Source organism: Pantherophis guttatus, chromosome 2, assembly GCF_059756535.1.
Source record: "Pantherophis guttatus breed Tessera chromosome 2, ASM5975653v1, whole genome shotgun sequence".
NCBI lineage: Eukaryota > Metazoa > Chordata > Lepidosauria > Squamata > Colubridae > Pantherophis > Pantherophis guttatus.
In genome coordinates this window covers 707,303-734,413 of record NC_142064.1, presented here as the reverse complement: position 1 = coordinate 734,413, position 27,111 = coordinate 707,303, and the positions used below count along the sequence as shown (strand labels likewise).

Here is a 27,111-nt window from a genome sequence, read left to right as displayed (position 1 = left end):
GGCGTAGGTCTGGCGGTGGCACTGAGGGGCGCAGATGGTTCAGGCTGCAGCTCTGCCCTGGCGCCTTTCCTCCCCAGCAGCAGTTGGCATGAGCCTTCTTGTGTTGCCAGGCCTTCTGTTTCCGTTTTCCCAAGCTGGTGCCCTCTGAACACGCCAGACCACACGTTGCCATGATGGTGCCCTGGCAGGCCTCTTCCTTCAATGCCTTGGTGCTTTGCGACTCACAGGCTCTGTCCCGAGAGTTTTGCGCTCGTCTCTCTGGCAGCCTTGTGGCACCCTGGCACACAGTGCCAGGCACACCCGCTGCCCTTCCCCCCTCCTCCTGACGGCTGCTGCTCTTCTCCCCTCCTTCCTGGTGGCTCCAGGAAGGCCACAGCCTTCCCCCCCTCCTCCCCCCCTCCGCTGTGCCCTGGGGGAATTGATCTTGCCAGCCTACCTGGAATGACACCAGGTGCAGCAGCGCCCTGGTCCGCCACCTGATGCACTCCTCCCCGTTTGTGTGTGTGAGTGTGTGTGTGCAGCAGGAGGCTGGGGATTAGATTGCTGTGGGTTTAAGCTGATCAGAAAGCCTTGCCTCTGACTGGAGGTGCTGGGGACAAGCACATCTGGAGCTGTGCTCTCTTGAGAGCCTGGCTCTCTTCCAGGCACCCCCCCTCCCTGCCTCTCCCTCTGGCCTAAATGTGCCCGGGGCCAGCAAGGGGTGGGCCGCTGCCTCCCCCAGGCCCCAGAGCAGCCCCACCCCAGTGCCAGAGGTGATCCCTGCCAGAGAAAGGAGGAAGTGAGGAGGTCCCTTTCCTCACAGGAGGCTTCCTGGCCTGGTAGATGGCAGCCCTGGAGCCTCCTGCCCTTCCCCACCCCTCTTGGTGGACCAGGATTGCTCTTGAGTGGGGGGGGTTCTGGGGCCAGAGGAGTATCCCCTCTGGCAGAAGAGGCTGTTTCTCACCAGGGATCTCACGGGGTGGGGGTGGGGGTGGGGGTGGGGAAAGGATCCCGTCTGTTTGGGAAAGTGCCGTTCTCCCTGCTAGAAGCCCAGGGCAATTCCAGTCCTGCGCTTGGGCCCCTTTGGGGCAATTCCTGGGGTTTATCTGTCCCCCGTTTTTCTTTACCCACGTATGTATGTGATATGTATTGAGGTTTTTTTCCCACACAGTATAAACAATACAAATTTTAAGTTAAAGGGAAGAGAAATAGAGAAAAATAATAGAGAAAGAAGTGAAACACAAACGAAGAAAAAGAGATAGAAAAGAAGGAATAATAAAGAAATGGCTTCCGTTCTTCCTAACAGCAGTTATAAATCCATCTATATTAGCCCCCTGCCCCCTCCACACACACACACACACATACCCCGGTCTCTAAGGTTACCATAAGTTCCCTTCTTTCTGAACCGGCCTCTGCCCCACTTTTTCTGGAGGGAGTCGGGGCAGAGCCGAAGGGGAGCCTGGTCAGCAGGATGCTTTTGTGCCAGAGATGAGGCCGGGAGAATAGCTTGCTGGGTGGTGTTCCTCCTTTTTCTCCCCTCCCAATGTGGAACACCCAGAGAGAGAGAGAGGGAGGAAGAGGGGGGGGGGCAAGGGGTCGTGTTGTGGCATGGAATAATGACCTTGTGCTCTCTCCTCCTTCTTTCCCCAGTGAAGAAAGCAAAGCTCCAGGGACCCCCAGGTAGGTGCATGTTGGCTTTGGGGTGGTAGCCCACCAGGGGTTTAGTCTTGGTGATGGTCTCCCGGCCTGGGACTCCCTGCACCCCCAGGCAGGTGGGGAGAAGGTGCCGAGGCAGAGCCTCCCCTTTAGGGCCCTCCTGGAGCAGCCTCCCTCTGGAAGTGGGGCCGGGCTCTGGGCGGGATGGCCCTTCCCGAAGGCACCCAGGGGATGGAGGGATGGAGGGATTTGTGGTCTGCTCTGCATTGTTTTCTGCCGTGGCTTAACTGCTCCGTGTGGCTTTCCGTGCTGCTGTGTGCTTTTATCCTTGTTCCTCTGAAGACCTGGCAGCCGACGGGTTTAGCAAATAAAGTGCAGAAGTTAACCCGGCCCCTGGAAGGCTTCCAGAGATTGCGTGCTCAGGCTTTCTGAAAGCTCCCTTCAGGCCTTCCCTGAAGAGGGAGAAGTTCCCAGCAGGGGCGTCTTTCACCCACTCGGCCACGAAAGAGGGTGGGCGTTGGTGCCAACGTCTCAGGCAAGGAGGATGTTCAGGAGAACTCCAGGCCGGCCTCGCTTGTGTTCTCAACACCTGGCTGGGCATTTTAGGAGAAGGTTCCGGCCTTAGAGACATGCCCGGCTGGGTCGGGTGTGTGGCTTCAGCCCTGGACCCAGAGCCAGTCCCCAGGCTCTGATGGCCTCCGGGGTTGCTCTCTGCAGATCCCACTCAGGAAATCGGCCTGCGATGGGGGAGGGGAGGGCTGCTGCTGATATTCCAGCCTCCTTCCCTGAGCAAGGAAGCCACCCCCCTCCTCCCCCCACCAGCCTGAGCTAGCCGGGAACCTGGGAGGCCTCTCTGTGCTTGTGGCCCTTGCGGAGTTCAGTCTTCCTTCCTTGGGAACGGATTTGAAGGTGGCCATTGGGACAGCCGTTAGACCTGGTGCATCTCCCCGACAGTGGCCTGATCTGGAATTGGGGGATGCTGGCCTCTCTCCCCCTGGGGCTGCTCTTTGAGCTCTGCTCCCGGCCACAAGGAGACCCGGGACCCCTTTGGTCTCTCTGCCCCAGGCGCCTGCTGGCGGAAGGGGACAAAACGACACGGCCAGCTCACCGCAGGACAATTTCACAATTCAGGTTAATTACTTAAAATAAACAAGTGCGTTCATTTTTGTCGTTCAATTTCATTCTGTCCCTCCTTTTTCATCCTTTCTTTAATGACTCCATCACTTCTTTGATATTAGTGTTAACTCTTGTCCTGTGGGGAGTTGGCCCTGGAGACACTTGCTGGGCCCTGAGAGTTCAGGGTCGCTCTGGGTCAGAGCTTGACTGAGGCCTCATTACTGCTTGGAGGGCGAGAGAAGAACCCCTTCATCGCCCGGGGTTGAGGGAGGCCCAGGGCACCACTGGAGGAAAAGGAGGCGGGAGGGAAGAGACGTCCTTAAGGCTTACTGGCGGCAACCGGGCCAAGGAAATGGGGGCCCTCTTCCGCCCTTTGGCTCTGCTGGCCAGCAGCCCGACTTAAAGTGGTCCCTCCCCTCTGAGGTGGACTTTAACGCCTTCCTTTTTTAATGACGGTGGTGGAAGTGCGGTTGTAAGTCTCACATTCACGTGATGTGTCGCTGAACGACTGTGTCGCTTCGTGCTGAACTTGCTGGTCATTAAGTGAGGACTTCCCGTAGACATCAAATGAGGTCTCGGGATGGCCTTTCTCCTCCTCCACCATCACCACCAGTTGGATCCAGCCCTGGAGAAGGAGCCACTGCAACCTTTCCCTCTCCTCCCAAGGCCCCTGAGCCCACCCAGAAGGAGACCCTGGTGGATGATGTCAGAAGGTCTTTCTCAGCCTTCCATAATCCGCACAAACTCTTTTCTGATGATTCAGGTGGAATTCAAGTGGAAAAGCTTGCCACAATTTTAACCAGTGTTATTCTTGGGCCGTTTGTCAAATTCTCGGGGCACAGTTTTCTGTTTTGTGTTGGCAAAGAGTTGCCAATATTTGACTCATGAAAAAAATATATCCCTCTGTCCAGATAAATTCAACACTTACGTGACACTGAAGGTGCAAAATGTCAAGAGCACCACGGTTGCCGTTCGCGGGGCCCAGCCGTCTTGGGAGCAGGACTTTCTCTTGTAAGTGAAGCACTGGGACCAGCTCCTCCCCTCCGCACACAGGCTCTGGCCAAAGCCCCCCTGCCCCCAGGCCTTTCCTGGCAGCGGATCCCTTCTGGTGATCCTGCACCAAGAAACCTGGATCTGGACTTCCTCTCAGCAACAGGCTAGGGCAGGGGTCGGCAACCTTAAAGACTCAAAAAGCCACAAAGCTCCTAACCGGAAGCCCCTGTTCAATTCTGGAGCCAACCAGAAGTCCGGTTCCCCCACCATAGTCTCCTCCTAGCATCCTCTTTCCTCTGCCTCTCCTAACCGAAAGCCCTATCAACTGTGGAGCTGACCAGCAGCAGGGAGCCACAGCAGAGGGATGAAAGAGCCACATGCGGCTCCAGAGCCACGTGGGTTGCTGACCCCTGGGCTAGGGAAATCTCGTGTCTGGATCTGAATTCATTGCATTTTATAAAGCAATGAATTAACTTGTAAGTTCATATAACTAACTGAGCTGCAACTGAATTGTGGCGGAGTGAACGGGGTGGGCTCTCAAACGAATGGCCTTAAAATAATTGATGTGAATGTTTGGCTACAGAGGCAAATCCAAGCGCTTTTTGCCTTTCTAAAAACTCCATCTGGACTTTTCCCTGGAGGACGGTTGTCCCCACCCTGGCTAAAGGCTGGCTCTGATGCCTCTTCCTCCTCCTTGGATTTCTGGGTCCAGAGCGGCCTCTAGTGGCCAAGGAGCACCAGTGCAGGGCCGGCTCTTCCCATTCATTGGGCCTAGCTGGGGTTTTCCAAAGAGGCAGGTCGGAAGTTGACCTCTGCCTGCAGGGAGGGCCCCGTGGTCCAAATGGGCATTTGGGGGAGCCCTTGGCAGAAAGACTCCAGGGTGAGGAGCTCATGCCCCCACCCCGGGTTGCTGACATCTCTCTTCTATCTCCCCCCCCCGCCTCCCCGCCTTTGCAGCGAGATCAGCCGGCTGGACCTGGGCCTGATTGTGGAAGTGTGGAACAAAGGGCTGATCTGGGACACCATGGTGGGCACGGCCTGGATTGCCCTGGAGACCATCCGGCAGTCGGATGAGGTCAGTCGCCCTCCCAGCCCACCTTCTCTCCTGGGTGACTTCACCGGACCTCTGCTTCATTCTTCTCTTCTGCAGGAGGTCTCCAACTTGCTCAGCAGCCATTCCCCATCCCTTACCTTCTCCATGAACCTTGTTGCGTCTCCCTCACCAACCCTCCTCTGCACACCTCCCTCGTACCCTTGCACACCCCCTCGTGCCCCCCTGCACCTTCCCTGACCCTTGCCATGCCTCCCTCGCACCCTTGAGCACCCCTTGCGCAGGCTTCCCAGCCCTCACAGCACCTCCCATGCCCCCCACCCATCCTCCCCATGCCTTCCACACCAAATCTTACCCCTGCTCTTGAATTCTAGTTCCTGAGTGGTGCTTGAACACCTCAAAGGGGGAAAGGGGCTGAGCCCCAGCCGGAGAACCAAGGGGGGGCTTGGCCAAACTTGGATTTAGTACAGATTCATCAAAACCTGAACGGAGGTTTTGGGCCCTGCAGCTTCAAGAATGTTTGACCGTTTTCTTCCCTGGGATTTTAGCCCTTGAACCACGACCGTCTGAAGTCACCAGGGCACTGAAGAAAGTGGTTTACGCCTGGTCCTCGCACTTACGACTCCCACAATCCTGTGGTCTAAACTCGGGCACTGGGCGACCAGCCTTCCTGAAAGATGGTTGCAGGGTCCCAGGGTCACGTAATCTCCAGCTACGACCTTCCCAGCCGGCTTCCCACCAGCCCAGCCCAACAAGGGAACCTGGACTCACTTAACATCCGTGAGAAAAACGGTTGTAAAATCCGGTGCAATTCCCTGAAACAACTGCCTTGCTTAGCAACAGAAATTCTGCTGCCAATTGTGGTCGTAAGTTGAAGACCCGCCTGTATTTCCCAATGCTTGACCACGCCCAGCTCCTGAGGACTCCCCTCCCCCCCCCCGGGTGCCCATGCACCTCCTTCCCCTCTGAGGCTCCTCTGGGTCAAGATCGAGGCATTGAAATACAGGGAGTCCTCGATTTATGACCTCAACTGAACTGTTGCTAGTGAGAGTTTTGTTAAGTGAGTTTTGCCCCATTCTATGACCTTTCTTGACACAGTTATTAAGTGAATCACTGCAATTAGTCACATGGCTGTTAAGTGAATCTGGCTTCCCCATTGACTTTGCTTGTGAGAAGGTCACAAAAGGGGATCATGTGACTTGGGACATAGCAACAGTCATAAGTATGAATCAGATGCCAAGTGGCTGATTTTTCATCAGGTGACCGGGGGAGGCTGCAATGGTCATAAGGGGGGGAAATGGCCATGAGTCATTTTTTTCAGTGCCATTGCAACTTCGAACTTCGAACGGTCTCTAAGTGAACACTAAGTCAAGGACTGCCTGTATTTGACTGAAACAGCCCCCCTTCCTTCCCCTCTCCCCTCCACTCCCCAGATTTGGCTAAATCTGGCCTTTCCCAGCTGTGTGGGTTTTGCTCACTCTTTTCGCGTGGGTTTTCCTTCTGAGCAAAGAGGTGCACCCAGGGCAGGGCAGGGCAGGGCAGGGGGGTGCTGGGAAGGGCGCCCCTTTCTCAACTCTCTTTAATGGGGGTTGATCCCAAACGTACTTTTTGCAAAAGGCAACCGGACTTCCTTGTTTTTTATTTCCTTTGAAAACATTTCGCTTCTCATCCAAGAAGCTTCTTCTGTTCTAACTGACTGGTGGAGAACAGAAGCAATCAGTTCAGTTTTTCAGTCAATTAGAATTAAAGAAGCTTCTTGGATGAAAAGCGAAACATTTTCAAAGGAAAAAAACACAAAAGTCCAATTGTTTTTTGGAAAACCCACCTTCGGGGCAACTGTGACTGAATCACAGGTTGGTCAAGAGATTCAAAATAGCCTTCGTGAATTGGTTTCCATGGCCTGGAGAAGACGCCTCGTTCAGCTTTGGAGTGGGCAGAGGACATCCGGACAGCAGCTGGCAGGGCAGCAAATGTCCGGCCAGGCCGAGGGGCTTCGCTGATGCCCTCTGTTCTCCTCTGGGCCTTTGGCGCCTGCTGGCTGAGTCTGCCGAAGGAGCCTCTCTCATGCCAGCCTTCTCCCCACTTCAGGAAGGTCCCGGGGAGTGGTCCACCCTGGAGGCCGAGGTTCTGATGAACGGACAGGAGGTCTGTGGCACCAAAAACCCAACACCGCACAAGATTTTGCTGGACACGAGATTCGAGTTGCCTTTTGGTGAGTGTGGCTGAGCTTTTCTCCCTGAGGGTGGATGGTGGACATTTAGTGGCAGGTTCCTTTCTAGGACTAAATTCCAGGGAAAGAGCCATAAAGGACAACGGTCAGCAGGAGTTTCACTTTCCCAAAGGTTGAAGAAAAGGGAGGAATCGGCTCCTCTCGGTCTGGTCTTAAGTGAGGAGGTTGGTTGAAAGAAATAAAAGCAGTGGAAACTTCCGGAGGCCAGAACTAAGTTACCTTGAGATTTAAATGTCTATGGAGAGTCTCAATCACCCAGATCAGAGTGCCAAGGACCAGGTGACTACAAGGAATATAAATCCTTCCCTCCTCCACCAGTCAGAACAGAAGAAGCTTCGTGAATGAGAAGCAAAACCTCTTCAAAGAAAAAAAACCCCAAGAAAGTCCAGGTGCCTTTTGGGAAGAAAATATCTTTGGGTTATCTTGAGGTTCAGAAAATTACGGAATAAGACACTGAATCATAATCACACCAGGTTTCAGGAGAGCCACTTTCAGCCAGATCCTCGGGTAGAAATCCTCAGGTGAAGAATGGATGGGACAGCTGGAAACTTCTCAAGAAGAAGATGCCGGAAATGTCCCCCTGTGGGAAGAAAGTGGGGAGGGGAGTTTAGGAAATCTCAGTGAAACATACCCAGGAATTGAAGGTGGGTGGAGTTAAACAAGGAGGTACATCAGCAAATGGGAAATACTTGTAGGAAGGAGGAGTGAGAGGCTGAGGCACAACTGGAGCAGATGCTCATGAGGGAAGATAAAAGCAAGGGAAAAAAGGGGGTTTTGGCTGGATCAGTAGTCCGAGTCAGAAAAAGTCTACTATTTAACTTGTATTGTGTATAGGTTTTGTAATATTTTATCTTTTACTGTAAACCACCCAGAGTTACCTTGTGATAAGATGGGCGGTTAATTAATGGAAGGGAGGGAGGGAGGGAGGGATCTGTTGCAAGGGGGAAGTGGCTGGAGAGGAAGAAGGAAAGGGCCAAGAGCAGGGCTTCTGCTTCCCTGCGTATTCTCCCCCAAGAATCCCAACGGAGCTGGGCAGGATCACCAGAAGGGACCAGGAAACGAGAGAGTTAGGAGTCCCCGGAGGGCATGAAGGAGTTGCAGTCTCCAACCAGACCAATTGTCCAGGAGTCTCGAAGGAGCTCATGGGGGGCCATCTCAGAGTCCCGTGTCCCCCCCCCCCGTGTTCGTGGAATGCCAGAGGTTTGCCGGGGGGGGTGGGGGGGAGGGGGCACTGCTTTTATTGTCAGCAGTGAGGAGCCAGGCAAAACTTCCGAATGGATCATGAAGCTGTTGATTGGGGAGAATCTGGACCAGGAGCCAGCAGGGGTTAGCCAAGCTGATCACCTGCTTTAGCTGGCGACAGGAAGGTGGAGGGTGGCCTGGATCTTGACCTTAGCAAAAGTTCCCTTAAATCCCCATGGAAAAGATCACCTGGGCCTGGGCTGCCCTTCCCTTGGGTGGATTCCTTGCCTGGAGGGGCAAACTCTGGCTCTGCATCCCAGGCCCTGGGCTGCCTGATGCACGTTTGGGTCAGGGCCCTGCAGTTGACGAATCTGCTCAGATTCACGAAGAAAGAGAGGCGGAAACCACTGAAGGGCCCCATCAGAATTCCGGAGGATCTTGACAATTTGGAAAAACAGGCAGAAGTCAGCAGGCTGGCTTAGATGAGGAAGCCACAGCAAATCCTCCCATCGATCAGTCAGAATAGAGCTGGAAGGGACCTTGGAGGTCTTCCAGTCCAACCCCCTGCTCAAGCAGGAGACCCTCGACCTTTCCAGACAAATGGCTGCCCAGTCTCTTCTTCAAAGCCTCCAGGGATGGAGCCCCCACAACCTCTGGTGGCAACTTCTGTTCCACTGGCTAATTGTCCTCATTGTCAGGAAGTTTCTCCTTAATTCCAGGTTGCTTCTCTCCTGGATTAGTTTCCACCCGTTGCTTGTTGTTCTTCCCACAGGTGCTGTGGAGAACAGGTGGAGCCCCTCAGATAGTGGAACTCTCCTACCATGCCGCCCCTTCTTTTCTCTAGACTGGCCCTTTGGGTAGTAAAAGTCAGAAGGTGCGACAGGCAGCAGCACCTGCAAACAGAACCCGTGTTTTAGTGGATCACAAGCCGAGTCCGAGCCACTAGTTTGATGCAGCTGTAAGAAAGCAAAAGCCACCTATGGGACATTAACAGATACGTCACGGCCAGATCAAGGGTCGTCATCCCTCCTTCATCCTGCATGGGGGGTGGGGGGGGCATGTGTGGATTTTTGCCCCCAGTTCGGGCACTGCGTTTGTGGAAAGCCATTGGCCAGTGGGGGCCTGTCCAGGGAAGAGCAGCCTAGAGAGGACGGGGGGGGGAGTTACGTGGAAGGAAAAACTTGTGGGGAGCAAGATGGATGGATTGACCGATGAACTTACGTGCATTCATCCACAAGGCTCAGGGCTGCCTATTGGAGTGGATGTAGGTGGCTTACAGTAGATGAAACTAAAAATAAGCCACAACAATCATAATACAAACCACAGTAGCCGTTAAACATGGTTAATAAATCATTACATTAAAAAAAAAACCCATATTTTGTACCTGTTGGGTAAGTTGAGCCCAGAGAAGATGCCATAACTGTTGTTGAACCTCTCACGGGGCCATTCCGTCCAGGGCGGGCAGAATCCCAGGGTTTCAATCCCAAGAAGGCTGGCTTTGGTGGGACTTTCAGGGCAATTTCCCCACAGGAAGAGCCCGTCAACCGTGCAGTGGACTCTCCTTCGTTAGGCGTGGCCCCTTGCTAGGATGCTGCAACAACGGATTCCTTCACCAGGCAGGGGTTAGGCTAGATGATCTCCAAGATCCTTTCCGGTCTGATTCTGTGCTCTGCCAAAGTTTTGCTAGGAAACTTTTATAGGTAGGGAAGTTGTTAGCCTGAAGGAAGAGGCCTCTGAATCTGGGCTGTGTCTGGCCTGGAGGGCTCTGCTCTGCCTTGCAATTTCTATTTCTCTTCCTGAGCCCAGTCAAAAGCCTAGGCTGGCTGGTTTTGGAGCTCCCTGTTCACGGCAGCGATCCCAGTCTCGGTATTGAAAATGCTGTCAGGAGAACAATGGCAGGTGCCACTTCTGTCCGGAGGCAGCTCCTGGCCGGCCCTCATCCTGCCCGGGGCCTCTGCTTGGTGGGGTTTTCATTCCTTCCGTTCCTCGGCCTAATTTGGGAAGCGGAAGAGGGAGCCTTCGTTAAAGCCAGGCTGGGGGCTCCTGGAGAAGAGAAGCGGCTGCCAACGGGGAGACATGCAAGGGGCAGCCCAACATTTGCAGTACCAAGAAATCCGTCCTTTGGGCAACTGAACTCTGTGCCTGTGCACAAGAGAGAGAGAGAGAGAGAGAGAGAGAGAGAGAGAGAGAGGTCTATGCTGCTTATCTATTTACATCTGTTAGTTTCTCAAAATACAGTTCCCAAGGCAACATGGAGGGAAGACTTTTACTTAAAATGTAAAATGCAACAATGCAGCCAGAGTGAACCTGAAGAAAAAGGTCCTTCTGCTAACCAGACCCTTAATTGCAAAAGGAGAAGGAGAGCAACTCCATAAGCCCCAAAGTACAGTCCTGAAAGGAGAAGCTTACATTTTTTAAAAGCAGACGATTAAAAGCCATGGAAGATTCTGTCCGTGGGGAACGTGACCTTAAGGGGCCTGGAGCATCTCTGGTGCCAGAAACGCCTCAGTGGAGATGAAAGGGAGGCTTCTCCACCACGGAAGCCCCTCGAGACTGACCTCGCCCCCTCCCCATGACCAGCCTCCCATCGTCCCATCTGTCCCAGGGAAGCGGCACGGAGGTTCTTCACCGCTTTCCCAGGACGGGCCTTCGCCCTCGACCCAGATGCCAAGGCTGTTCAGATGTGGGTTTGGCTGGGGGTGGCAGGGCAGGGCTGGGGGAGGGGGGGGGCTGGACATTTGCACGGTGGGCCTGCCCCACATTCAAGGTTGGCGCCTCTTTGCTCCTCTGCAGACATTCCTGAGGAAGAAGCTAAATACTGGACCAAGAAGCTGAAGCAGATGAACTCGCTGGAGGAAGAGGAAGAGGTGGGTCTCTTGCTCAGCTCCCCGAAGGTCGTCTTACGCTGGGGGCCCTTTCTAGCTGCAGCACGGCCGGATCCTGAACTGGGTAGCCAGACTCCTGTGAGGGGACTTCCTGCCGTTTCTCTGCAGTGGCACAGTGGCCAAAGCGCAGCATTGCAGGATAAACGGCATTCCTACAGCCTGGAGTTTGATCCTGACCGGCTCCATGTTGACTCAGCCTTCCATCCTTCCCGGGACGGTAAAATGAGGACCCAGATGGTTGGGGGTAACAGGCTGACTCTGTAAACCGCTTAGAGAGGGCTGTAGAGGCTGCTGCTCTTCCCCCGGAGACCTCGGGAAGGTGCTGACATGATGACAGCCCAAGTTAATGAACCCCAGGAAGTTGGGTGGGAGCCGCTCTTCCCTGGGCAGAGGAGACCCCCCTTGCCCGCTCCCTCCAGGGCTGGACAGTCTGGGCACAGGGCAGAATGAGGAAGGCTTTGCTCACAGGCAGCCCCCTCCCCCCAGGCATTCCATTCTTCCGTGGGATCAGCATTGTAAGGGGGTAGCCTGGTGGTGGGACGGAGGGTGGTGGGTGGAAGGGAGGGCTGAGAAATCTGCACGTTCTGCTTTTCCAAAGGGAAAAGGCACTTATTGTAAAGAATGTAGGTCATATTCAGGCGCCTGTAATTATACTGAAACAATGAGTAATTTGAAAATCGTTTGGGTATAATTGCGGAGCAAAATGTATGGAACTCGGTTAAGTTTTAAGACGGATTGCAGCTCATAGCGTTAATTGGCCTTTTGTGCTTTGCTGATCTTTGTATAACGGTACAAACTCTGTGATGAATGTGGTCCCCCCACCCCCCAAGTTCGCACTGTTGTGTTCTATAATTTTGGCTGTTTAACCACCGTCTTCTGTGAGAAAGAAGAAGAAAGAAATCCCGATCCGAGGCTGCAACCTGCCCCCTTTTTTTGTGGAGGGGTATAGCTTGGGCCAAGCTGGGGGAGTTTTGGGGGGGGGGGCTGTAGCAGAAACTGGAACAGTGCTCCCCCCCCCCCCGGTGGTCAGGGTGCCTGGGGTGGCTCCACCAGGTGTGAGACGGGCGGGGCTGGGCATGCACAGGTGAAGTTGCCCCCCCTCCCCCATTTCCTTACATACACAGGTAGTCCTCGACTTGCGATCATTCATTTAGTGACCATTTGAAGTTACAACAGCCCTGAAAAGAGGGCCGTAAGACCGTTTTTCACACCAGTCACATGATCAAAATTCAGACCCTTGGCGACTGACTCATATGACAGTCGCAGAGTCGTGGGGGTCATGTGATCCCCTTTTGCAACATTCACTTAACAACGGCAAGAAAGGTCGCAAAATGGGGCAAATTCACTTAACACCTGTCTTGTTTAGCAACATACATTTTGGGCTCAGCTGTGGTCGTAAGTCAAGGACTCCCTGTATTTTAGGCCAAACAATGCACAAGGATTTTTTTGAGAACGTTGGAGGAGTTTTTGGATGGAGAGGGAGGGAGGGAGGGAGGGAGGGAGAGGGGAAAGGGCGGGGAAAGACCTTTTGAAAAAGGGAGGGGGGGTGCTGCCCTTCCTTCCTTCCTTCCTTCCTTCCTTCCTTTCTGTTTTATGCTGCCCATCTCCCATATGAAGTGGCTCTGGGCATCCTACAAGGATGCCACGTAACTACGGTTTTGTTCTTCTGTTCCTGTGGCCGCTAAGGAGCAGGCTCAGTGCCTGCAGAGGGAGGGAGGGAGGGAGGGAGGGAGTGCTGCTCAGGCAGCCGGAGGGAGATGTCCCTGCTGGCTCCGGAAACTGGCCGAGTGTGGTGCTTCTGCCCCCCAGGCAGGATGGGGCATTGGCAGGTGCCGTCACTTCTCTGGCAGCCCCTGAAGGTGGCTCTGTGGCGGGTGGTTGAGGTGCCACCGTTGAATCCTGAAGAGCTTCCTCTGCCCTTACCTTCTCCCCCTCCCTCCCTCTCTCCCTCTCTCTCTCTCAGCCGTCTCCCACGGAAGATGACCACCAGCAGCTGATGCCTCCTGCAGCCTCCCAGTGTTGTAAGTGAGGATCCTGTTTTTCTATTATGGGTAACATTTTAATGCCACTCGGCTCCTGGCGACTCTGGGGCGGGGGCTCACAAGGAAAGCATAAAAGGCAAGAAAACAGTGCAGGGAGAGGCAAAATGAAAGAATAAAAGACGACAACAAGGAAGAAAAAAGAAATAAGCCCACCTCGTCCGAAGGGGGCACCGGTCACCCTCCTCAGTGGCCTGGACAGAGTCCGGCCTTCAAGGTCCTTCAAGCCACCAGCAACTGGGGGGTAGGGGGTATCCTTTGAATCATGGGGAACCCCATTCCAGAGGGGCAGAGTGGGTGCGCTTCCGGGGCCCCAATAGACTACCTTGTTTAATTGAGGGGACCTGGAGCCGGCCTCTCCTGCCAGGTCTAATAGGATGGGTCGATACAAATGGGGGGAGGCCTCCCTCAAATAACCGGGCCCCGTGAAGGCCTCTGCAGGCAGTGGCCAGCACCTGGGAGCAAGTAGCACAGTGCAGCTGGCAAAGCAGAGGGGTTGCCTGGGCCTTCATCCTGCTGACCTCACAGCCTCTGGGAACCCTGGAAAAAGCCGGTGTGGGTGTGTCTTCAGACATCACGCTCAATAATTGCCTGAAGTAGAGAAGGCGGGGAGGGTCTTTGGCTGGATGCAGCTTGCAATTTGCTTTTATTGATTTGCTGGAGGTGGAGAGGGGGGGAGGTCTGGCCTTCTCTTGGGGAGGATGTGGGTAGAGCAGCTGCTCCCGAAGAAAATAGCCTGGAATTGCATCCTGACATTCACCCTAGCAAAGGGGGCTGTTTGAAGGTGGGAGTGGGGTGCTTTCCCTCTCAGAGGTCTCCCACCTCCCTTTTCGTCCTTCTTCTTTGAAAGCAAATACCCAAAATTTGCAACATTGAAAACTCGCCATCTTGGCGCTGGGATAGCCACGATCCACAGCCCGTGGGTTGCCCATCCCCACCCTAAAGCTTGCCAAAGCCAGGCCTCGGTTGTAAAATGCCAGCAAGGAAAATGGGCAGAGCCGGAATTGGCCCAGCAAGAGAGGTGACCGACAGACGGACGGACGGACGCTTCCCGTCTTGCCTCTTTGCTGGAAGGCCGGAGCCTGGGCCATTTAGGCGGCTCTTTCCTGCAGGTTGCTTATCCACTAAGCCAATTAGGGGCTCTTTCAAAGAGGGGATTTTTAATTACTGCCACAGAGGATGGGCAGGCCAGTTATCAAGAAGCTTAATCACTTTCCCTTCAAGAGGCCCGAAGTATTTTGCAGGACCTCCTTAAAATCCCATCTCTGGCCTTGAAAGGAAAGGGACCCGGGATATGTGGGGAGGGATCCTGGGGGAAAGAGCCAAGCTCCTCTCCAGACTGAACAGAAGCCCCCTGTCTGTAGAATAGGGAGGGGGCAACTGTCCTCAGCCAAGGATGCTGGTGAAAACTCTCATTGAAACTTTGCCCTGCGTTGCTTCTCCAGGGTAGCTGCTGATGGGGGCTGCGCAGTGGGCCTAAATAGGGTCTGTGTGCGTTGGAGGGGGGGGGAGGGAGGAAGAGAGAGAGAGAGGGAGGGAGGGTTTCTGAAGTGATGTTGGAAATGGTTTGTTTTACTGCTGAAGGATGTTGGAGGCTTCCTTCAGGCGCTGGGAACTTCAGGTGGGGAACAGCAGATTAACAGAGAAATGGAAGGGACCTCGTAGATCATCTAGTCCACCATCCACCCCCGCCCCAGCAGGAGACCCCACACCAGTTCTGACAGATGGCCGTCCAGTCTCTTCTTGAAAGCCTCCAGGGATGCAGCAACCACAACTTCTGAGAAAGGAGGAAAGACCCCCCCCAAAAAAAATGGGGGGGGGAGGCGCTGATTTTCCCGAAGTGCAAGGAACAAAAAGGCAGCTTTTTAAAAAGGCAAGAAAGGCAGGGAAGGAAAGCAGAGTACCAGGAAGTAGCTTGGATTGAGGGGGTCAGCTGAGGCTTTCAAGGAAAGGAAAGGCAAGGCAGGTCATCAGGGCTTTGGGGAGGTGAGGGTCCTGAAAGCTGCTAAGCAGTGGGCAGCCTCCATCTTGGAGGCCTCCAAGGCCCCCTCCCACCAGGGACCCTCTGCTCACACACACACACACACCACCCCCCGGGCTGGCAGTGGGTGAAAAGGAAGGACTGGGGGTGATAGGATGGCACTCTTCCACTATCTGAGGGGCTGCCCCAAAGAAGAGGGGCTCAAGCTATTCTCCAAAGCCCCTGAAGGCAGGAGAAGAAGCAACGGGTGGAAACTCATCCAGGAGAGAAGCAACCTGGAACTCGGGAGAAGCTTCCTGACAGAGAGAACCATTAACCAGTGGGAGAGCTTCCCTCGGAAGTTGTGGATGTTCCAGCACTGGAGGCTTTTAAGAAGAGCCTGGACAACCATTTGCCTGGAATGGCAGGGAGTCTTCCTGCTTGAGCTGGACTAGAAGACCTCCAAGGTCCCTTCCAACTCTGTGATCCTGTTCTCCTCCTCTGAGGCTGTAGAGAAGAGGGGCTTTTCTGCTGTGACGCTTGTAGGAGGAGGAGTTGCCTCTTGCTGGCTGCTTTTCATCTCCAATGGAGCACTGCTCAGTGGGGAGCTCTTTGTAACACACACAGACCCAGACCCAGGCACACACCTGCCTCCCCTTCTCCCGTCAAAGCCGTGCTGGGGGGAGGTGCTCCGATTGCTGCCCGTGTCGTCAGCATGGGGACCGGCCGAGTTGGTGGACGTTCGCCTTTGACGCTCGGCTTGAGCAACTCTGCCCGTTGGCTTCATCTTCGAAGGCCTCCTCCTGCCACTGAACCAAGGAAGCCTCTGGGGTTTCCTCCTCATTCCCCAGCTGCTGCTTCTGCTAGGACCCCGGGAGCCCTCCTCCTCCTCACCAACGGCTGCCTTCTCCCATTACTCCTTTGCAAGGCAGCAGAAAGACCCTTCGCCTTAGCAGAACCTCCGCAGACCCCAGCAAGAGTTGGCCCAGAATGGGCAGCTACCGCTCATTAACCTCTTGGGCAGGGCGCACCTGGGATAACCCCAAAGGGCTCTGCACAGCCTTCGTGGCCCAGTCAGATGTAGGAAGCGCTGCCTTTGTTTCAGGAGCAGAATGCCCCGCACCTCGTCAGTAGGAGATCTCAAGTGACCCCAAGCGAGCCCCCCTGGCCCTGCAGCCGGGCGAAGGGGTACTGAAGGCCCTGAAGTTATTTGGGAGAAAGGAGGCTGAGAGGAGAGCCTGGGAACGCAGGGCTGCCCATCTCTTGCTCGGACTGGCATCCAGGTCGTCTGACCCAATGGTCGTCCAGCCTCTCCTTGGATACCCCAGGGAAGAGCAGCCCTCCTCCATCACATGTCCAGCTGCCATTGTTTTGGGGAAGTTTTTTCCAACATGCCGTCTGAATCTGCCTTCCTGTCCTTTTAACCCCCATTATTCTGGGTCCTCACAAGGGAACGAGGGAGGGCAAGTCTCGATCTTCTGGCTTCTATCATCCCTCAGTTTCCTCTTTGGAAGTCTAAGCCCTCTGTGGCCCCACCATCGCCTTCCTTGTCACCCTCTTCTCAACCTGTCCAGATGTCCAAGTCCTCCTTAAAAGGGGCCGCACTGAAGGGGAACGGAATGCTTGAGGGGAGCTCCGTTCCAAGCAGAATGGAGTGATGGTCACCCATAACACAGAGAATTTGCCTGCTTTGCTAATAATTGGCAGCCCTAACACAGCTCATCCTCATTTAGCAACCATAATAGAGTCCAGCAACCTGGTTGTTAACCAAAGCAGTCTTTAAGTGAAACCGGGCTGTGCTTCTGATCCAACTTCAGCTCTTTCTTTGCTTTGCAGACCTGAGAAAGTCATACTTGTGAGGATTGGTCGCAAAGATACTTTTTTTATTACCACTCTTAACTGCAAACAGTTGCTGTATGTGACAGTCGCTAAGTGAGGACTACCTCTCGATTTTATAATTCATTCGAAGTTCATTATGAAAATGTTTTTGCAAAACATTTTCAGTTCTCTCTTTGCACATCGGAGCTTTGATTGCTAAGAGAAGCACTTTGGATTTTCCTGTTAAATCTCGTTTTATTACTTTTATCATACTTCTTAACCTATCCAGGTCATTTTGAGCTTCACTTGTCTTCTAAGTGTCAGCTACTCCTCCCAATTTCTGTTGTGCTAGTGTGATCGTGATTGAATCCATCTCTCCTCCGAGTCGTTAACCATTAAAGAGAAGAGGAGCCAGGGCGGATCTGCTGGCGATCCACTTAAGATCTCCCTTCAGATGAGGGGAGCCATCCGTGACCACTCTTAAAAGAGCAATTTCCATTCCGGCCATGTAGCAGCCACTTAATTGTGAGGCCATCCAGCCCACGTTTACCTAGCTTGCTAATTAAGCTGTCTTGGAGAAGTTTATCAAATGCTTTGCTGAAATTAAGATAGATCACTTCGAGGGCATTCCATCAATCTACTAAGAACCCCCTGGAGTTAAAGTGAGACTTGGCACAGTCCAGGTTGACTTCAGTTAATGGCCTCATTCTTTTCCAGATGTTTCCAGGTTCTTCTCCAGAATCTTTTCAGGTCTCCGGCTGACCCTACCCCCTCTTTCAGGACAAGGACACCTTGGCCTTGCTCCAACCATCCAGCACTCTACCTGTATGAAGTCGGAGCCGGTTTCTTTCTCCTGTACACCTGTAGCGTACCTGGCTCCATAGCAGCAACTGCGAGGGGGATCTTGGAGCCCTAGCGGACAACCCCTTAAATCTGAGCCAGCCGTGTGCGGCACCTGCCAAAAAACTCAATGCCATCCTGGGCTGCATTAACGGAGGGACTGAATCAAGATCAGGTGAAGTGATAAGGCAACTTTATAAGGTCTTGGTAAGGCCACACTTGGAATGTCGCATCCAGTTTTGGTCGCCATGATGTAAAAAAGATGTGGAGACTCTGGAAAGAGTGCAGGGAAGAGCAACAAAGATGATTAGGGGGCTGGAGGCTAAAACATATGAAGAATGATTGCAGGAGTTGGGTATCTCTAGCCTAGTGAGAAGAAGGACTAGGGGTGATGTGATAGCAGTCTTCCAATATTTGAGGGGCTGCCACAAAGAAGGGGGGTGTCAACCTATTCCCCAAACAAGAAGCAACAGTTGGAAACTAATCAAGGAGAGAAGCAACCAGGAATTAAGGAGAAATTTTGTGACTGTTAGAACAATCAATCAGTGGAACATCTTGCCTCCAGAAGTTGCTCCATCACTGGAGATTTTTAAGAAGAGACTGGACAGTCATTTGTCTGAAATGGCGATGGGTTTCCTGCTTGAGCAGGGGTTGGGCTAGAAGACCTCCAAGGTCCCTTCCCACTCTGTTGTTCTGTTACGGTGGCTGCAAGAGACGGGAGGAAAGGTGCCGATTCTGCTGCTGGGGCCAGAGTCAGGGACCTGCCCCTTTTCTGAGGATGGTTGCCTCATTCCTTCACCGCTGCTCCCATCTTAGCGGCTCCTGTTGGGAAGTGCCTGGCAGGTGGGGATTAATGGGCTGCTGTGTTGGCAGCGAAGATGATGTTGGGCACCGCAGGAGCCAGATCCGGAGATGCCTTCAGCAAGATCAAGCCTGCTGCACAGGAAGGGAAGTAGCTGTGTTGGTCTTCTTAATTGTGGTTTCCAGCTTGTTAAGGACGGTTGTTCCCACCAGAGAGAGGAAGGCCTCTGGGGCGACCTTTGGAGTTTGACACTGACGCTGCTCCGTTGAGAGAAGACTCGCAGCTTCCGTCTCACCTGGACCCCTTTCTTGATTGATGGGCCCAGTCGCTGATCGCACAACATGGCTCTTCCTGAAGGGGAAGAAAGAGGGTGGAAAGCAGTTGGGGTCCCTCTGCTAGGTAAACTGTGGGGGAATGGAGTCCACTTGGGTCTGCTAGGAACCCTCTCTTCCCCCAAAGACGGGCTGCCTGTCTCCATTTGCAATAAACAGGCACAAAAGGCCCACATTGGCTCACAGGGAGTCCAGCTGCCCCTCCCTTCTCCTGGCCGTCGTAGCCAAAGAATCGGCTTCCGTTTAATGTATGAAGTTATTTTCATCTGGGAGTTCCAGTCTCTCATCCAACTCCCATTCAACACCTTGGGTGAAGGTCAGAATTGACCTCAGAGAGCTTCCCTCTCTGCCCCATCCCAGGTCCCCCAGGATCTTCTCCAGCCCCCTGGGATGGCCTGGTGGGTCCTCAGGAAGACTTTAAGCTGATGGGCCCCTAAAAGATCTGCCTGGAGCTTCTGGTTACCTTCCTACTGGATGGGAATGAATTGCCGTCAATCCTTCAAACGTGGCCAGTGGTTGAGGGCACCTCCAGCTCAGCTTGGCACCCTCTGAAGACGGGGATTGTGCAGCTCAGGCAAAACGAGTCACAACTGCTTTCAATGGAACCGCTTTGATTCCAGCCTCCCTGTTTTTAAAAGAAGCCCACCATTGTTAGGCTGACAATCCATCTTCTCTTCCCAAGGCATCTTTGCCTCCTTTCTTGCAAGTTAACCGCTGTGATGAGGGGAGCTAATGATAATCATCGTGCCAGCAGTTCAAGCTGTACTCCTCACTTTCTCTTTTTTATTTCTGGAGTGTATTTTAAACAAACAAATGCAGACAGCCCTGTTTGGCAGCTAGGAAGAAAGAAACCAAACAAAAAAAATAACAGCGGAGCAGAGATTATTTATTTCTGTATAAGCTTAAAATCCCCTCCCCCTTTGACTATGCGGTGCTGTAACTTAGGCTCCCTCCTCCAAGGTTTGTCTGTAATAAGACCGACAGGGAGTGGGGCATGACCCCCCCAAGTGAGGGTGGACTGCACTGGGTCCCAGCCCAGCACCTGAGCCACAATCCCTGCTGGCTGCCTTAAGGTGGACCTCCGGATCCAGGGAGAGGAACTTCTGCCTCCTCTGGCCATCTTACTTGGTTCTTGGCCTTCAGAAGAAGGCGCTGTTTGCCACCGTCCCTTCTTTGCCATCCCTTGTAATGTCAGAAAGGTTGTAGGTTGACATCAGAATAACAGAGTTGGAAGGGACCTCGGAGGTCTTCTAGTCCAACCCCCTGATCAACCATTTCAGACAAATGGCTGCCCAGTCTCCTCTTAAAAGCCTTCAGTGTTAGAGCACCCACAACTTCTGGAGGCAAGTTGTTCCACAGGTTAATTGTTCTCACTGTTAGGAAGTTTCTCCTTAGTTCTAGGTTGCTTCTCTCCTTCATTGGTTTCCTTCCGCTGCTTCTTGTCCCTCCTTCTCTGGGGCAGCCCCTCAGATATTGGAACATTGCTATCATGTCATCTTTTCATTAAACTAGACATTCCCAGTTCCTGCAGTCTTCCTTCGTTTCTTCATGTGATCTTGATGCAATCCCTCTGTTGACGCAACCTAGGATTGTGTTGGCTCTTTTGGCAGCTGCAGCCCACTCTTGGCTGATGTTTGTCCACACGGCCTCCGTCATCTTAATATTCAAGACTTTCCCTCCCCCCCACTCCCCACCCACGTATCTCTCTTGGGGTCGTCCTTCTTTTCAGCTGAGGAAGTGGGGTGCTGCGTGTTTCCCATTGTCAGCATTTTGACTGGCCATGTTGATGCCGGCTCTCGCACCCCTGCCTCTACTTACCTAGCAGGACAAAAGTGAAGCACAGACCCACAACGCTTAACCAGGGGCTTCTTTCCCGAGACCCTGGTTTCTCTTTCCCGGGAGAGCTGAACCTTTGCTGACCTGCATTCAAGGCCTGCTCAGTCGCTCCTCCCGTATGCTGAATCTGTCCCGTTAAGCCCCCCCCCGCCCCCCACCCCTGGGCCCGGTGTTCCAAAAGGCTTTTTTGCCCCCTCAGGGTTGATAGTCTCAGTTGGCAGGTGAGGAGATTTGGGTGGAACGTCAGCCTGTTTTCCTTGGTCCCGGCTGTCCTTGGCACGTTCCGTCTTGCTCTTCTTGTTGGTTCTTTGAAATGTTCAAAAAGCTCATTATACGAGTTTTGTTATTTGGAAGCTCATCTTGGGAAAAGCAGCAAAGGGAACTCCAGAAAAGAGGAACCATTTCTCGGGGGGGGGGGGCAGATGTGGACTTGCTGCTGCCACCATGGAAGCAGAAGGGGGCAGGTGGGCTGTAAGGGTCAGCCTGGCTGCCACATCCACTGGAGGGGACTCTCTCAGCTGATGAAATCCCCATTCATCAAAGTGGGGTTTGAACTGACGTGGGGCATTTCCTGCCCCTCTGGCAGGGCTGCTTTGATTGGGGCGCCTGCTCTGGGCAGAGGTTGGGTGCAGGGGTGCCCGGGCCTCTTGCGGCTTAAGGAAGGGACCCCAAAGCAAAAGAACCCCCCCCATCCCATTTCCTCAGCTTGAATTCATTTAGAAAGGAGTCACAGCTGCCCCCTGAATGCTTGGACAAACTCACCTTGTGCTCGCTTGGAAAACTGCTTAATTGCAAGGACGGCAGACATGACCCTCCCTCAATTAGGGGTCTGGGGGCTCCCTTTGCGAAGCTCAACCACCAGATGTGGGGGGGGGGATTAGATCTGAAGGCAGATCAGGCTCATTTCTGGAGCAGCTTTTGAAGGTGCTCCAGCCTCAAGGCGGTTCTCGGGAGCTGTGGGGATGAGGAGGGGTGGATGGGGGGAAGGGGAGGAGGGGCCGGCACCCTCTGGGACCACCCATCTCTTTGAAGATGAAAGAGAAGTTGGGCCAGGAGAGGAGGGGCTCACTGCGATGCAGAGGAGGAGGATGTGGCTCAATAGTGGGCCAGCCATGTCAAAACTTCACATTCCTGGCTAGTTAGGTCCTCACCAGCTGCCAAGCCAAAGCCCAGAAATGGCCCAGGGGCTGCCGCCACCCAGGGCCCATGCCCACCTCTTGTGCTTTCCTGCTGAGTTGGACCAGTGAGAAGCAGAGGAGCAGGCAGAGGGTACCTAAAGGGTAAGGCTGGCATCTGAACGTTATTGCTGGCTATCAGTTGTTGCTGAAAATAGCCTCATCATTAAACATGGCATTAAAAATGTTTATTTTGTTTTCATCCAGTGCTGATATTTGCCCTTCTCATTGCTTTTTCTTTTTCTGTACCTTTTTCCATTTTTATTTTTGTTTCCCTGTGTTGCCTGCAGGCACCTGGAGCTATTTCAGCTGGGCAGATCAGAGTATGTAACGGCTCCCTTCCCTTCCCTTCCCTTCCCTTCCCACTCGGTGGCCCTGTGACTGCCCCGGCTCCAGGCTGGGGCTGCCTGGCTGATCCCTGCACCAGGGGAAGAGGGGCCGGAGCTGACCAGCAGTCATTCTCTGGGCTTTGTTAGTTTGGCACTGGGGTCAGGACGCCTAAGGAAGGACAGAGGAGGAGCTGCTGCTGCCTCTCCTTGTTACCCTCCTGGGTATCTCTGTGCCTAGAAATGCAAGACTCCCGGCTGGGTGAACCAGGCAGGAAACACGAGTAGACAAGCTAAATGGACTTGATTGTAAGGCTGCAATACCAGCGTCCTGCGTGACTGCAAGGCCACGTTTCCTACCACCAATTTGAACTGTCTGATCAATGCGGGAGGGTCCTTCCTTCCTTCCTTCCTCTGGGCTCTTCCCCTCATCCCCCAAAGCCAGCCACACATCCACACGCCAGCCAAGAAACCGGATCTATGTTGCTCCTTGCCCCAGGAAGCCAGTTAGGATGCAAAAGAGGGCCTTTCTTTGACCCAGACTGTTAAAGTACTTGGTTCCACCTTTGAGGCTGATTTGCTCCGATTCAAGTCCATCTGGGTGGAATAGGACAGATCCTGACTGCTCTCCCTCTCCCTACGGACCTTTGCAGCTGCAGCCTGGCGAGTTTTCAGCAGAGCCCGGTTGCTCGGTTCGTGGCTCTCTTGTCGGCAAAGATCTCTGCCCCCTCATTCTGTCCCCTTCTCTCTGGCCAGTTGACCTGTTCCTGCGTGGACTGGCACCTGAGCCCATTCTGGCAAGAGAGGCACCCATTCAGCTGGCCAACCGAAGCACCGCTTTGCTTGGCATGGACTAACACAGTCTGCCCTTCTGAGACGGACCCCCTTGCTGTTCAGAGCCAGGGTCCTGCCCCACCAATCGATTCCTCCGACCCCCGTCTGCTCACCCGAGGGAGAACGAGTGGCCTACAGGGCCATTCCTTGCCTGCTGCCAACAGGTCTTTTGGCGCTCAGGCCTGGGCGGGAATGACCCCACGCTGGCCCTGAGCCCAGTGCTCACAAAGACCGTCCACATTTTAGATGGTGACTTGGACTTTGAGTTTCCATCATGCACCGAAGGTTTTTCCTGCCTCAGTTGCAGCTCCAGCTCCCTCCTTCCCCTTCCTTCCTTTCTCCTTCTCTCCTCCCAAGCTCAGAGTAAGAAGTCCCCTTGCTGGCACTGGTGCATGGGTGCCCGGCCATCTTGCCAGGTGGAGCGCTGCCCCTTTCCACCTCCCCCTGGCCCTCTGCCATTCCTCAGTTTTACCCTGGGGAACCCTGGGGTGGGCTGGGGGGCTGATACTGGGGGGGGGGAGGAACAACCATTACATGGCAAGATGCCCCAAGACGCTTTAGATCTGCCTAAAAGTAGCTTTGTCGGCTAGCTTATAACTTGCCTGCTAGAAGGAAGACTTCAAAAGGGACTCCGTGTCCCAGTCTTGAGGATGGTACAGTTTCTGGGCAGTTGGGCAGCTCCTTCACTTCACCAGTTTAGGAGGAATGAAAATGCCAGAGGGTGGCATCTCTAATCAATCTCTGAAGAAGAAGAAGAAAGGGGGGTGGGGGCCTTGGGGGCTCCTGTGAGCCAGTCAGGTCTTTCTGTTTGTAGGTGGCTCCCCCCATTGCAGCCATTGGCGCATGGAGCAATATGTTGCTATTGTTTTGTGTTTTTTATTAGGAGTTTTTAGATAAATAAAAGACAAATGCAGAAATATTTAGAGAAAAGGAAAAAGTGCAGAAAATGAAAGAAAGAGAAAGAAAGAAAAGGAAAGAAAGGAAGGAAGGAAGGAAAAGATAATCAAAGAAAACTTCTGGCCTTTACAGCAATTACAAACTCATTTATTATCCTTTCGTTTTCCTTAACATTACACTAATCCCTTCAATCCCTTTTTCAGTCATTGAATGCAGAAATTATCATTTCACTTTTCAGCAAAAAGTCCATGAAGGGTTTCCAATGTTTTGCAAGCACTTTCTGTTTTATCCCAACTGATCAGCTCACTTTTGCCAATCAGCCCTCTTCCTCTTCCTCTTCGCAGACTTTTCCTCCGCTGTGGGCGTCCCATATTTCTCCATCTTTGTGCTTGTCTTGGCTGCAGTTACCATGCATAAAGTCAGCCTTCCATAAGTCTTTTCTTATTGGCTGTCCATAAATCTCAATAATGCTGTAGGAAAAATCACGGGACCAGACCAAGCACTTCAATGCAGGAAAGGTTTATTATGCATAAGGTTCAAACAGCAGTTAACACAGCAAATTGTCTGAACCCCGAAGGGTGTACAGAGGTGTTGCTTTTATACTTTTGGAATAAGAAAAAAAGGTCTGTTAATCTTCAAAATTCTTGGCATCTTCATGTTTGTTTCCTCCTCTTTTTTCTTTTCTTTTTCACAAGTCTTCCCTGCATGGTAGGTAGAATAATATCCTTTCGTATCTTCCAGATTTCCAAGTACCTTTATGCATCTTAGATAATTTCTCTAGGGTCATAAACCAACAATACATCATTTTATAAAAATCCTCGCTTAAATCATAACCCTGTGTGAATTTCAGTCCTCTTCTCCACTTTCCCTCCCATTGGTCCATCGGTATCTCGTAACAAAAAAAGTTCTTTGCCTGTTTTACCATGCAATCTTTAATTTGTTCCTCTTCCATCTCATATCTCAAGAAACAGAGCTCCATGGCACCTGAAGGCAGGAGAAGAAGCAAAGGGTGGAAACTTATCAGAGAGCCTTGGTGGTACAGGGGTTTAAGGCACCCTGTTATTAAGCTGCTTAAGACCAGCTGTCTGCAATTACTGCAGGGTTCGAATCTCGCCAAGGCTCAAGGTTGACTCAGCCTTCCATCCTTTCTAAGGTAGGTGAAATGAGGACCCAGTTTGTGGGGGCAATAAGCTGACTTTGTATAAATATACAAAAGGATGAAGGCTATTGCTGAGCACATTGTAAGCCGCCCTGAGTCTTCGGAGAAGGGCGGCATATAAATCAAATTAAAAAAAAAAAAGAGAGAGGCCCCAAGCAAGAACTAAGGAGGAATTTCCTGACCATGAGAACCATCAGCCGGTGGAACGGATGCCCTCCAGAAGTTGTGGCTCCTCCATCGCTGGATTTTAAGAAGAGACTGGACAGCCCCTTGTCTGAAATGGCCCAGGGTCTCCTGCCCGAGCAGGGGGTTGGACTGGAAGACCTCCAGGGTCCCTTCTGACTCTGTTACTCTGTTAGTGCTAGGATTCATGATTTCACAGGAACAGCATTTCTGAAAAAATGGTGGTGGTGGTTTTTTTAAAGAAAAGAGCAATTATTCTACAGTAGGAAAAACAAATTTAAAAGGGCCGCAAGATGAGTAGGAGTTCCTAAAATAAGATGACATTGAAAAAACAGTTCCAGTGGGGGGGAAATTGTAGGCAGAAAAACCAGCTAATAAGGCTTCACAAAAAAGTTTGGAAAAGAGAAAAAAAGACACCCAGGAGATGGAAATGGGCAGGTCGCAGCTCTGAAGGGTAGAAAGCTAAAGCTCAGAATATGCTGAGTTTGGTGAAAAATCATAAGAATAAAAAAAAAAAAGGAAACCTTGAAGAACTGAGGAAGAGCCAGAAAAACGTTCTTGTCCTTAAAAAGAGGGGAAAGAGGAATCTCCAGGACAACCAATTTGATTTCAGCCCCAAAGAAAATTTCTAGAACTGGTAATAAAGAGATCAAATTGGAACCACCTTGACAAATTAATTAATCTGAAGCCAGCATGGATTTGGGAAGAACAGGTGTTGCTAGACTAATTTAGACTATTTTTATAATCAGGTAGCTTCCTTTTTAGATTGAACGTATGTTGTGGATGTAATTCTTCTTGATTGCGTGGAAGCACCTGATAAAGTACCTCAAGATGTTCTGATTAAGAGCTGAGGAAGCCCAGGACGGTTAATGTTAAGAGATCATAGCGGAGCTGGCTGGGAAATAATAATCATCAACATCCAGTGCTTCTCTGCAGCCTTTCATCAGACTGAAGTGAAGTGTCACATGGGGTGCCACAGGGTTCAGTCCAGAGGCCTCTTTTTTTTCAATATTTTTATCAATGATTGGGATGGGCATAGGGAATGCTTACCAGCCCCACAGATGGCACAGATTTGAGTGGGTTAGCCTATCCCCTGCAACCAAAATAGAACAGAACAGAATAACAGAGCTGGAGGGGACCTCAGAGGTCTTCTAGTCCAACCTCCTTCTCTGGCAGGAGGCCCTACATCCGTGATGGCGAACCTATGGCACGCGGAGCCATATCTGTGGGCATGCGAGCATTGCCCTAGCTCAGCTCCAGTGCGCATGTGTGCACCAGCCAGCTGATTTTCAGGCCTTTCGGGCCCACCGGAAGTCAGGAAATTGGCCGTTTCTTGCCTCCGGACGGTCTCCAGGGGGGTGGGGAAGGCCGTTTGCGCCCGTCCCAGGCTCCTAAAAAGCCTCTGGAGCCTGGGGAGAGCAAAAAACGGGCCTTCTGGTCCCACCAGATGTCAGGAAACGGGCTATTTCTGGCCTCCGGAGGGCCTCGGGGGGGGGGGAGCTGTTTTTGCCCTCCCCAGGCTCCTAGAAAGCCTCTGGAGCAGAGGGAGGGCAAAAAACAGGCCTACCGGGCCCACAGTGCCATTGCGTGCCAAAAGCGGGGGGGGGAGCGCGGGTGGTGGTGGCGGCATGTGCATGCTCATTGAATTATGGGTGTGGGCACATGCACGCACGACACCCCCACCCCCCGCTTTTGGCACGCGACAGCAAAAGGTTAGCCATCACTGCCCTGCACCATTTCAGACAAACGGTTATCCAATCTCTTCTTAGAAACTTCCAGTGATGGAGCACTCACAACTTGTGAAGGCAAGCTATTCCA

At 52.7% G+C, this 27,111-nt stretch overlaps 1 protein-coding gene across 1 annotated transcript in view; it reads left to right on the top strand.

Moving 5' to 3' along the window:
• Positions 1-27,111, top strand: part of LOC132711428 (uncharacterized) — a 46,445-nt gene that overhangs the window by 3,893 nt on the left and 15,441 nt on the right. The window contains exons 2-7 of the mRNA XM_087883705.1: positions 1,630-1,659; positions 3,663-3,762; positions 4,702-4,819; positions 6,884-7,007; positions 11,001-11,074; positions 13,056-13,113. Coding sequence (XP_087739831.1) covers positions 1,630-1,659; positions 3,663-3,762; positions 4,702-4,819; positions 6,884-7,007; positions 11,001-11,074; positions 13,056-13,113 — 504 coding nt within the window. The remainder of the gene's footprint in view (positions 1-1,629; positions 1,660-3,662; positions 3,763-4,701; positions 4,820-6,883; positions 7,008-11,000; positions 11,075-13,055; positions 13,114-27,111) is intronic.